Source organism: Pocillopora verrucosa, chromosome 11, assembly GCF_036669915.1.
Source record: "Pocillopora verrucosa isolate sample1 chromosome 11, ASM3666991v2, whole genome shotgun sequence".
Classification (NCBI taxonomy): Eukaryota; Metazoa; Cnidaria; class Anthozoa; order Scleractinia; family Pocilloporidae; genus Pocillopora; species Pocillopora verrucosa.
The window spans coordinates 14547203-14559600 of NC_089322.1; the positions used below are offsets into that span (position 1 = coordinate 14547203).

At 39.9% G+C, this 12398-nt stretch overlaps 1 protein-coding gene across 1 annotated transcript; it reads right to left on the reverse strand.

The window, feature by feature from the left end:
- Nucleotides 1-398: 398 nt before the first annotated feature.
- On the reverse strand, nucleotides 399-3296 carry LOC136284461 (uncharacterized). The gene is made up of 2 exons (XM_066174803.1): nucleotides 3157-3296; nucleotides 399-1043 (listed from the first exon to the last, which is right to left on the reverse strand). Exons 1-2 carry the CDS (start codon nucleotides 3224-3226, stop codon nucleotides 586-588), a joined length of 528 nt encoding a protein of 175 aa, XP_066030900.1. The 5' UTR covers nucleotides 3227-3296; the 3' UTR covers nucleotides 399-585.
- Between the last annotated feature and the right edge of the window lie 9102 nt (nucleotides 3297-12398).

Genomic DNA, 12398 nt, shown 5'->3' on the forward strand with positions numbered 1-12398 from the left:
ATACTGTTTGAGGTGCACCCCTCGTTTGAAAGCACTCCAACAGATTACAATTTTCCGGAGTACATGATAACGGGAAACTGCATTTGATCAAGAGCAAAACCAGGGGGGTGAAATGCCTGACCAGTCCCACTTACACTTGCATTTATAGTTGTCAACTAATGAACTTGTTTTCCTTAGAGACCAGTCATCATTTATCGCTCCCCAGAGGGGAGGGGGAGTTTTCGGATTATTTTTAAGAACAATAGACCCTATTAGAAATCGTAACCTGCGTAGCCAGGCACCTAAAGGAGGGAAGAGGGGAGGGGACAGTGGATGAATGCAATAAAGTATTTTATATAATTTTTACTTTACACTCTGTTACCGAGGACTTATTCCCCCCCCACCCCTCCGTTTCCCTTGAAACTGTGTGATCCCAACTGCAATCAAATCCTTCTACCCCTCCCCCGCTCCCTTCCCCCCAGTGGTAAATAAGGACTGGTCCTAAGAACAGAAAAGTGCATGATAACCCTGATATTAAAAATAGGCGCTTTCCTAGTTTATGACTATGAAAAGTTTTGTTACGACTACTTGCTGCTCAGTGAAAGCTCAGACGAAAATTGCATATACATCAACGCAAGCGGTGCCTCCATTGTCTCCCTCGCTGGTATCCATCAGATCCTCGCCATACCACAGTCGTAACTCTTGGTTGTATTTCACCTGGGAGGGGCTGAAAGAGGAGAGCACTAACTCCGAGGAAAATGAGTCATATCCAGGAACCTTGGACCATTTAGCACTATTATTTGTGATTAATTCGTGTGGCGGCAAAAGAACTTGATTGTTTAAGGTTGTTATGACAACATTAATCTTGCCCTGTCCCCAGCCGTACAAGCCACAGCCCCAGTAAGACCAATAAGAGACATGTCCTGTGTCACAGGACACGTACCCGTAGAGATGAACCAACTTCACAGCGGCCAGTTTTTGACCAGTTTTAACATTGAATCTTCCAAACTGTCCGCTCTTTGCGCCAAAACACACCGGCGCGGTATTCTGCTTTTGCCATCTATCTGTAAAGTAAACAGAAATTTGTTTCTCATGTCAATAAAACATGTTTGTCATTCGAATAAAAAAACCAATCGTAGAAGTAACATTCAGGGAAGAAGATTACTGAATATCTATTCAACCCGACGAAGCTGCGAAAGCCCTTTTTAATGTGTTACGATAGAATTTACCTGACCATCCATAAGCTCTGTAATATTCCTATGATTCCTCTTCCCCCTCTCACTGGCGGTCAGAAATCAGCCAAAGCGACTAACGATCTCTTGGTAATTCATACAACTAATGTAAATACATGCTCTGAGGCCGAGATTTCTCAAACACTTGGGAATTTTTCTCGTCTTTACAACAAATCTACTTTGCGGACACCACGTTTCCGGTCTAAAAGCCTATATGTATGCCCTTCCATATTTTCTTTATGTTAGGAATGTTTTCTTTAAAGTATTTGTGATAATAGTTCTTTTTAATAATTCTCGTTAGCGTTAATATTTTGTTTCGATAGAGTTTGTGGGCAGTTGATTTCCTAGAGTAGATTAGAGCGGTCTTTATCATCGATCTTCTAATACCGTCCAGGGTTTTTTGTTTTTGGTTCTCGGTCGCTGCCTACAACAACAAGGCGTGCGCACCGTCTTTAAATCAGACAAGACGGTCAGATCACACTTCGATCATAGTGCAAACAGAGATCATATCATGTTAGCGAAAAGGGACGGCGCTGTCTACAAAATCTCCCCATTACAGCTTCCTTTGTCCCGTAGAAATTCGAACGAATTTTTCTTCGCAAAAACTCTTATTAATTGCGCACGGCTTTAGTGAGCACAACAGGCTTGAAATCTCAGTCCCAGAGAGTAAATGCGTAGAGCATAACAATGATGACTTCTCTAGTACAGTCGAGTGCTATGAGTCATATGAGTCTGCTAAAAACTGATTGGTCGGTTTTTCCGTGATATTATTCGCTGTGATTGACAGTTTCGGTCCGCCAGTTTGGCTAATTCGTTCTGTATAATTCGTTTGTTGTATCAAGGTCCTATATATGTCGTTAATATAGTACCGGTAGTTGTTGACATGGTTCGAATCGCTGTTTGTCGGCATCGAAATTTCAAGAGACCTCATTACTAAGGAACGCCCCCTCTCGCCGACGATCAATACCACTTTGGCTCTGTGGTACATTCTCCGCGGCACACAATTTTTCCTGACTTCCTCTATGCACAGAACAACTATATGCAATTTACTTGAGAAATTGAAGAAGACTGAAAACTTTCCTTCCTAAACTTCCCGATAAATTGTGACTAGAACACTGCGAACAAGAATTGACTAGAAAACGACGCATACCAACAGATTACATGATCAATTATCCCATAGTGGTGTATACAAGTGACGATTCTCATGAAATTCTGCGTCACCAAAAGGCCTACAACGCTACGAATTTCACCAACTAAGAGGAAAAGACAGGGACCAACCAAACAGTAGGAAAAGCAGTTTAGAACATCAAGAGCACCGACAGTCAAACGTCCTGTTTTGGAGAGACTGGCTGGAATTTCAGCACAAGATTGTCTGAACGCGCGTGGTGAATGAGATCATTTTATCTATTCTGAATCTGCTCAGCAGATTCAGAATAGATAATAGATTTGATTGATTTGAATAGATTTGATTTGAATAGATTTGTGACGCTAAATTGTCCTTGCTGTAACGGTAAATGTGTTCCCAAGCTCAACGGCATCAACCGCATGATTGACGAGCGAGGTCACGAACCACGCTTTGGACCAAGACTCGCGCCTGTGAATTCTTTCACATATATGCTTCGGTGTGAGCGTGTGGCGAATGAGATCATTTTATCTATTTTGAATCGGCTTATCTAACTGTTGTGACGCTGTACTTTCCTCGCTGTAACGGTAGATGTCTTCCCATGCGCAACAGCATCGACCGTATGACCGACGAGCTGTAGAAACAGCTAGAAATCCTATTTAAGTATATTAATTAATCATATATACGGCTCATGCGAACCGGACTTGAATCGAGACTTAAAGAATTCCTTAAAGGAAACTACACAGCCGTGCAAAAACACGTACTGTGTGTAAACGACTGAAGCACTTCGTTTTAAAAGCACAGGGAAATGAATAAACTTACCTGCAGCACTTCTCTTCACGGCCAACAACCCAAGAATTGAAACGAACAGGAAAATGAAAATAGCTTTCATGTTAACTTCAAACAGAGCGACTGGTGTTCTATCCTCCGCCACGAGTCTGCAGTAACTGAATCATGCATCGTGATCCTCTCATAGTATATCTACTTTAAAAGGGTATACCAATATATGGCGGTATGAAAGTCGTCCCACTTTTCAGGCCTGTGATTGGCTGAAAATATCTGATTGGAATCGCACTATTGAGATCAATGCTCACATCTTCACTCCAGAATTTTCGGGCGCTTTTATCCTTATACTGGCTGGACGACGATAAGGAACCACTTGCGAATCTGAGAAGCCAATACTGTATTACATAGGTGGCGTTAAGAGAATAAAGGGATGTTGACCATTTAAACCGAGATTCCTGAAATTCGGGCGTAAATAGTTAGTTCTGTGTTTCTTTTTACAACCATAGAAACGCTTTTTTTTTTCGAGGCGTAGCCGAGAGCAACTCTAGCTTCTTGAGCCAATTGTTTCGTTTATGACAGATGCACAGTACTCAAAACACTTTCAAAGGTCTGGAAAATGAAGCTACGTTTTCTTGGAATGGATTGCTACCTACATTAATCGTGAGAGAAAAACCAAGATAAATTTGTTACTTAATTTGTTGCAACTTACGTTGTCGCATCTATTTAAGTCAAGGATTCGTTTTAGGAGAGAGCAATACAGAAATCCCGTATTGAACTCTGCAATCTATCTATGAATATGACATTTCCCCAACAGGAACAAGATGTTTCTTTGCTTAATTAAACTTCTGGTTTTTTTTTTTTTTCGACAAGCTCTTTCACAGTCTAGTTCAATATTTCGTGCAACAATTCTACGCTATTTCTGCAATTTTGCATCTCGACTTGTGTGTAAGCCCCATCTTGGGGAAATTCAGCAAATATGGAATATTTGTGTATTTTGGCTAATTCCATTCGGGATTTCAGTGCGTCCAATACCCTATCTTTTGACCAACCGGTTTACAGATGAATGTGAATATCCATGATCTAGATTTGAAGAGATTATGTAGAGGGCAATACGAGATTTGGCACTTCACTCCTTCGAACGTCAGGCATTAATTTACAATTGATTCATGCTTTAGCGTGCACTATCGAGTTATGTAGCACGTGGGAAGTTTGGAGAGCACGAAAGAAGCGTAAGAGTTACCCGAGGCAATACCCGAGGGCAACGCTAGCTTCTTGAGTGCTCTCCAAGCTTCCCACGTGTTCTATAACTCGATAGCTAAAAGCATGAACCAATTGTTTTATAGCATAGCCGGTGGAATTGTGCATCAAATCCGAAGTGAAAAGCTACAACAATATCAGAAGTGATTGTTCGTGGTAAGTGAAATATTAAGCAAAATAGGAATTGGTTTTATTTCAAATTTTCTGTTGAAAGCTCGAGTTTTAAGCTCGGAAAAATTTACGCTTACCTTTGAAGGTTGAAACAGACCAGTTTGTCATTTGTTTGGTTTTACCAGAGTGTCTTTCTGTCAAAAATTGTTGCATTTCACCCTCGGACAGTGGAGCGAATCGTGACGGCGCTGATGCCGAGTCTCCTTTTCCGTTGTTTTTCTCTTTTACTGCCTCACTTAAGAACTCTGGCCCAAGGGAAAAGGTCGGAAAATTCTCTTCGTTTTGGAATTCTGAATTTGATTGCGCGACTCTGCTAGCTATGTTATAAAATAGCTAGCAGAGCCGCGCAATCAAATTCAGTATACGTAAGCGTGCTCAAAATTCCGATAGTTCACGCTGATAGCGTGAGCAAATTGCTTCGCCTGAATTTTTTTTTCGCGCAAGCGGCTATTGTTAGTGCGGGGAAAAATAATATATTTCGCGACAACAATGGATACAAACAGACTCGGCTCACCAGTCCCAAAACGAAGACAATTTTCCGACCTTGTCCCTTGGGCTAGAGTTCTTATGGAAATAATTGTTAAATAAAAGCGCCATTCTTGAGCGTGATTTCTTTTTAAAAAATAAAGAATTTTTTATTTAAACTGCAGTAAAATAAAACTCGAGCTTTCAACAGAAAATAAAAAATAAAACCAATTCCTACTTTGCTTAATATTTCGCTTACCGCGAACAATCACTTCTGATATTGTTGTCCGTTTTTCGCGTCGGATTTGATGCACAATTCCACCGGCTATGTTATAAAACAATTGGTTCATGCTTTTAGCTGTGCACTATCGAGTTATGGAGCACGTGGGAAGTTTGGAGAGCACTCAAGAAGCTAGAGTTGGCAAAATGTCATATTTATAGATTGCAGAGTTCAATACGGGATTTCCGTATTGCTCTCTCCTAAAATGAATCCTTGACCTAAATACAACATAAGTTGTAACAAATCAAAGCATGAACCAATTGTCAATTAATGCCTGACGTTCGAAGGAGTGCAGTGCCAAATCTCGTATTGCCCTCTACATAATCTCTTTAAATCGAGATCATGGATATTTACATTCATCTGTAAACCGGTTGGTCAAAAGATAGGGTATTGGACGCACTGAAATCCCGAATGGAATTAGCCGAAATACACAAATATTCCATATTTAACTGAATTTACCAAAGATGGGGCTTACAGACAAGTCGAGATGCAACATTGCAGAAATAGCGTAGAATTATTGCACGAAATGTTGAACTAGACTGTGAAAGAGCTTGTCGGAAAAAAAAAACCAGAAGTTTAATTAAGCAAAGAAACATCTTGTTCCTGTTGGGGAAATGTCATATTCATAGATAGATTGCAGAGTTCAATACGGGATTTCTGTATTGCTCTCTCCTAAAACGAATCCTTGACTTAAATAGATGCGACAACGTAAGTTGTAACAAATTAAGTAACAAATTTATCTTGGTTTTTCTTTCACGATTAATGTAGGTAGCAATCCATTACAAGAAAACGTAGCTTCATTTTCCAGACCTTTGAAAGTGTTTTGAGTACTGTGCATCTGTCATAAACGAAACAATTGGCTCAAGAAGCTAGAGTTGCTCTCGGCTACGCCTCGAAAAAAAAAAGCGTTTCTATGGTTGTAAAAAGAAACACAGAACTAACTATTTACGCCCGAATTTCAGGAATCTCGGTTTAAATGGTCAACATCCCTTTATTCTCTTAACGCCACCTATGTAATACAGTATTGGCTTCTCAGATTCGCAAGTGGTTCCTTATCGTCGTCCAGCCTGTATAAGGATAAAAGCGCCCGAAAATTCTGGAGTGAAGATGTGAGCATTGATCTCAATAGTGCGATTCCAATCAGATATTTTCAGCCAATCACAGGCCTGAAAAGTGGGACGACTTTCATACCGCCATATATTGGTATACCCTTTTAAAGTAGATATACTATGAGAGGATCACGATGCATGATACAGTTACTGCAGACTCGTGGCGGAGGATAGAACACCAGTCGCTCTGTTTGAAGTTAACATGAAATCTATTTTCATTTTCCTGTTCGTTTCTGTTCTTGGGTTGTCTCAAGTCTCGATTCAAGTCCGGTTCGCATGAGCCGTATATATGATTAATTAATATACTTAAATAGGATTTCTAGCTGTTTCTACAGCCCGTCGGTCATACGGTCGATGCTGTTGCGCATGGGAAGACATCTACCGTTACAGCGAGGACAGTTCAGCGTCACAACAGTTAGATAAGCCGATTCAAAATAGATAAAATGATCTCATTCGCCACACGCTCACACCGAAGCATATATGTGAAAGAATTCACAGGCGCGAGTCTTGGTCCAAAGCGTGGTTCGTGACCTCGCTCGTCAATCATGCGGTTGATGCCGTTGAGCTTGGGAACACATTTACCGTTACAGCAAGGACAATTTAGCGTCACAACAGTTATATAAGCAGATTCAGAATAGATAAAATGATCTCATTCACCACGCGCTCAGACAATCTTGTGCTGAAATTCCAGCCAGTCTCTCCAAAACAGGACGTTTGAATGTCGGTGCTCTTGATGTTCTAAACTGCTTTTCCTGCTGTTAGAACCGCAGTAAACCAAAAACCCTGGACAGTATCAGAAGATCGATCAAGATAAAGACCGCTCTAATCTGCTCTGGGAACTCAACTGCCCACAAACTCTATCGAAACAAAATATCAAAAAGTATCAAGCTTGGATTGTCTCTTTACTATTGCATAGATGATAAATTCAAAGAAACATATGAGCGTTTTCCTAACGGCGAAATTGTTAAAAGTAATCTGCTCCGACAAAGATTATGCTGATCTTTATAATCTCTTGGCACCGAAGACTTACGAAATGGCGTATAAAAGAGGATTTGTTTCGAAAACAAACATGATTCCTTGCGTTCCGCAAAGTTGTTCAGTCAATTTATATGAAAAAATTTTCAAATTGCTCTTGCATTTAATCGAAGAAGAGGCCTACTGGGCTGTGACTAAAGGTGGGACTGGGACGTGGGACTCGAACAAGACAAATACAACAACAAGACGAATACAATTAAGAAAAAATAATAATAAGTCAATGTCAAAAACACCTTGCTCCGAGTGCATGCGATGCATCTGGTGGCTGGCTGCTCCAGCATGCAATCTTACTTGCAAAAAATAATTGGGATGCATTTTTTATTTCTCAACCCTTTGGCCATAAGTGTGACTAACATCTAATTTCTCCTTACAATATCACCCCTGAATCAAACGTTAAGGTCATGAGAATAAAGGAAATGATCACGAGCTTCTGATTTTTCAACAAATTCTCCTTTTCAGCACCTCAGGAAGTTTATAGAGAACAGTAGGAAGAATATACTCTCTGATGTTAGGGTATAGAGGGTTGTGCTTACCATTTCAATAAATGGAGCACCATCGTCGACACTTTCAATATCCAATTCAGTGGGAGACTTCACTTGAAGTTCTTGTTCCAATGCTAACTCTGCTTCTCTCATTACTAGCAAGAAATCCTTCGCACGGCTTATACAACTGTTAATGGCATTGGGAAAGAAAAAAAGAAACAAACAAACAAAGAAAAAATTCTGAGTTCCCTTGAGGAATCAAACCTCAGACCTTCAGATTCCATGGCGTCATACATATACGTCAACAAGCACCCGACATGTGACTTTAAAATCTCTCTCCTGCTCCACAGTTTCCTTATAGTAAACTGTGCGATAATGATAATAGACGATCAAATTATAGGCCAATGAATTTTTTTGTTCTGTACAAGAGCCCTATTTCCTGATTTTCGCAAATCTCCAAAGTAATAAACGACTGAAGAAAGAAACGCTACGATTTTCTCATTGATTTTTCGCCTACATGCATCTCTCTAAACGTGAAATTTTCCATTCCTACAAAAACACTCGAAAGTTTTTCACATTTTTCACCTTTCTTGATCAATCATCTTATATAAAGAGATAAAAAATGTAGGTTTATTTCGTCAAGTGATCGCCTAGAGCAAGAATTGCGTGACAGGTGTAGTTGAAAGAAACTTGTCACAGTTGCAGATTTTAAAAGACATCCAACACAAAAATACGATAGTGTCCAAAGATTTTTTTGATGATTTTCAGAGATGAAATAATAAGTTATAAAAGGTAATTAAGATTAGTGTTGTGGCTTTCTGACAACGGGAGATATTTGACCTCAAAGTTGTCAAATATTTGGATGAATCGAAAAGTCTAAAAACACAGTCGTATATTTGCCTCTGTTGATTGACAAGCCGTCAATCAAATGGACTTATACTTGCGGCGAACATTAACTAAGGATGTAAAAATATGTGTGCAAATCCTCAGAGTAATTGATTAAATACCATCGCAGTGAGAGCGTCATACATCTTACCTATTTTGAAGCGATTTCCTCGGTGAAAACCAAGAAAAACCGGGGGGTGGTCTATCTCCCCCCGGAAAAAACCAAAACAGAAACTAGTTTGTCTTCTTGAGTTTTGGGGTAGACCCTTTAAACTGGCAAAGTTTCATTGAAATCGGTGAGACGGCATGTGGAACGACTGTCCGGTGCTCTCGTGGACACGCTCTTAAAAAGCGCCTCAATGGAGTTTGTTGTTTGTTTTACGCGCCTTTTTTTGCCAGCTGTCCCTGTCGCAGGTTGATCTCAGGTGTGATAAACGGATTCGGGCGTGACTTGATCTTGATACGTTTAATTGGTGCGTGTTCACTCAGCGTGTCGAGGAATAACTCATTGAATACATCAACTTGGCCATCGATTTCGTCAAAAATATTAACAATGTGAAAAGGGACACACATCAAATCACCTAAGTATAACTCAGGGTTGTAGTTTTTGTAGCTTCTGGTGAAAATATAAAAAAGGCCGAGGCTTTAAAGCTTTGAGATTCAATGTGACCGCCACCAAGCAGTAATCAGCAACTGCCGAAATATATACTTCGCAGATAGTAATAAAGCTCTTGTTTGTTGTAAGCGCCACATCAATTAACGTCACACATGTATCAGTGGTCCTTGTTGGTTGTGTAACAGGCTGCGAGAGATTAAGTGAATTGCAGAGATCCATCAAAGCTCGACCCTCAGGACAAGAGGAGCCCGGCAAAATTTCTGCATTTAGGTCACCAGTAACCATACCTTCCATTCCTAGAAGAAGCGAGTCCATAAAAGAGGTGATAAAATCGTCTAGGAATCTAGACATGGATACTAAGTCTGGCCAGTAAGCAGTGCATAGTAGAAAAGATTTTTATTTCCTGCACTGGACTTTAAGCCAGAGTTGTTGAGAATTAGCATCCATAGTTGCTGACAAGTTATCAATGATCGATGCTTTAAATAAGTTTCTAATGTAGACAACGATTCCGCCCCCAGATTTATGCGGACCTTTGTCCTGCCTGAAAATGATATGGCCAGGAATTTGGATGTCGTTATTAGTCGTAAGAGGGTCCATCCAGGATTCAGAGACGACAAATATATCATAATTATCGTGAACAATCGTTTGCTTAACCAGGAAGAATATTTTGTGTGAAGCCATTGCATGATTTTTAAGTTTTTACATGTTTAGAAACAAATTATCAGTTCCACTTACTGTCATGACCAGTTTTTTTTTGCCTTCAATGTATAATAAAACAATTATTAGATTCAGTTTTGTGATATACATGATAATCAAGGTCTCGGTAAGGCTTCGGATTCAGCCGAAAACCCCTACCTCGACCTTGATTATTCTGGATATCACAAAAACCTCATCCAATAATTGTTTATAATCATACGAGTAATAACAAATTCGGGCGACTGCGCGGCGGGAGTCCGATTTGTTTATCACGAGTATGATTACAGACCGAATTGGACGTCACCAGGAGCCTATTACTTGGAGCCTCCATGCCAATTGTACACTTGAGTCAACCCTGTCCCGTATCTTCTTATTTTTAGAACTGAGATATGTGAGTATTTCTCCGACTACTTCCGCGAAATCAGCCAAAATAACTAAAGATCTCCTATTATTCATGCTCTGAGGCCGAGATTTCTCTAACACTTGGAAATTTTTCTCTTCCGAAAGCAAGTCCCAAAGCAAGGGCTGACAGAGTCGATGACCAGGAGAAGCCTGGTGAGGCGATGCACCATTTACTGATTGCCTGACAGGGATTATTTTACCTACTTCGATTGGACTCATCTAAATTTTGCCACAATAAAATTTTCCACGCTTTGACGGTTGTTTTGTACTTACGCGAGATGACACAGAGTGCATGTACCATTTCTGAAGCACCGATCGATTGAAATAAATGTACTATTTACAATTAAAATACGTCTCATTTTAAAACTTTCGCTCCGATGAAGACAAAATGAGTTCACAAACCTGCAGCACCCCTCTTTACAATCAATAATGTAAGATTAAAAAGGAACAGGAAAATGAAAATGGATCCCATCTTTAGATTAAGCACGGCGACTTGGATAGTGCACGTCCTCTACAGTCTGCGTTAACTCTGGAATGAGCCACTTGCAGTATGTAAACAAAACTATTCAGTTCCGGGTGTTACTAAACCGTGAATCAGCAGACGCGAAAGCTCCGCAACCAGCAAAATCTGAGAAAACGATAGCCTTTTTTTTGGTAAAAACAAAAGCAATCAAATAGATAAAATTGAAACTGAAATGCTTCACACTGTTTGAAATTTAGTTTTCGGGTAGAAAGAAGGTTACCTTAAAAATGATGTCTTTCTAAAGTCCTTGACGTTCAACTAGACATTATTGACTTGCATTATAGCTATATTCACCATGCAAGGGTATGTAATGTTATACAGATCAATCAGCGGTCACCTACCCCGAGTGATCGTAATTTGAAAGCTCTAACGTTTTGGGAACCGCAATATCCAAATTAAGCCTCATCCAAAGGCTCTCAGCAAAGCTTAAGGGTGAAATTGGCATTCTTTAATTCAATTTCATTACACGTGACCCTAGAATGAGGAACACAAGCGTCAAGTAACATCATCGCCCGTGATGTACGTGGAATTTTGGGGTGATCAGAGCGTCCGGAGCGAGTTTAGAGTGTTTTGCTTCCGGTGGATTCGTTCGGTTGGCGTTACTCACAGACGGATCTCGGAAAGGATTATGCAGAGGGCAGAACAGATGAACTAAAACCGTGCGGAGCTTAAGTTCATCTCAGCTCGCTTAAAAAATTGAGGAAATGAAATGAAGTTGAACTCATGAGAAACGTAGAAATATCATTCCAGTTTTGTTGTCCCTTTTGTTGATAAGCCATCCCTTTCGTAATCGATTAACGAGTACAATGTAACGTCAGGTGTCACCTGTTTTTGCATCACATGTTTTTGCACCGGTATGGACCAGCTGCTCAGTTTATTTGACTATATACACAGATGAAAGCAACGTGCTTATTTAATATTTAGTTAAATGAGATGAGATTATTTAACAATTGGCTCGATCTGTAAAGAAGAAAACGCAAAAGTAAACAAACGTAGCAATTTGTTTGGCAATCAGGAGCTTCTTGAATTGGTGATTAATTTCTTTATTGTCGTGACCTTATGTATGATTCAAGGGTAACACTGTAGAATTTAGAAGCCAGTTACCCATACCCGGCTAGGAGTTTAAAAAATTTGGGCAAGCAACAGCTTATGCGCTTTCAGGTTTGAAAATACTTTCGAATTAGTGATCCGTTTGGTCTTCGTTTTAAACACCTTTTTGATTTCAAAGCGTAACTGTTTTTACAATCGACAGAAATGACCTTTCTTAATTATATATACCTATATATTTGTTCTTCCTTTTCAGTCTTTTCAGTCAATTTGCCACATTTACACACATTTAGAGGCTCGAGGAGAAGAT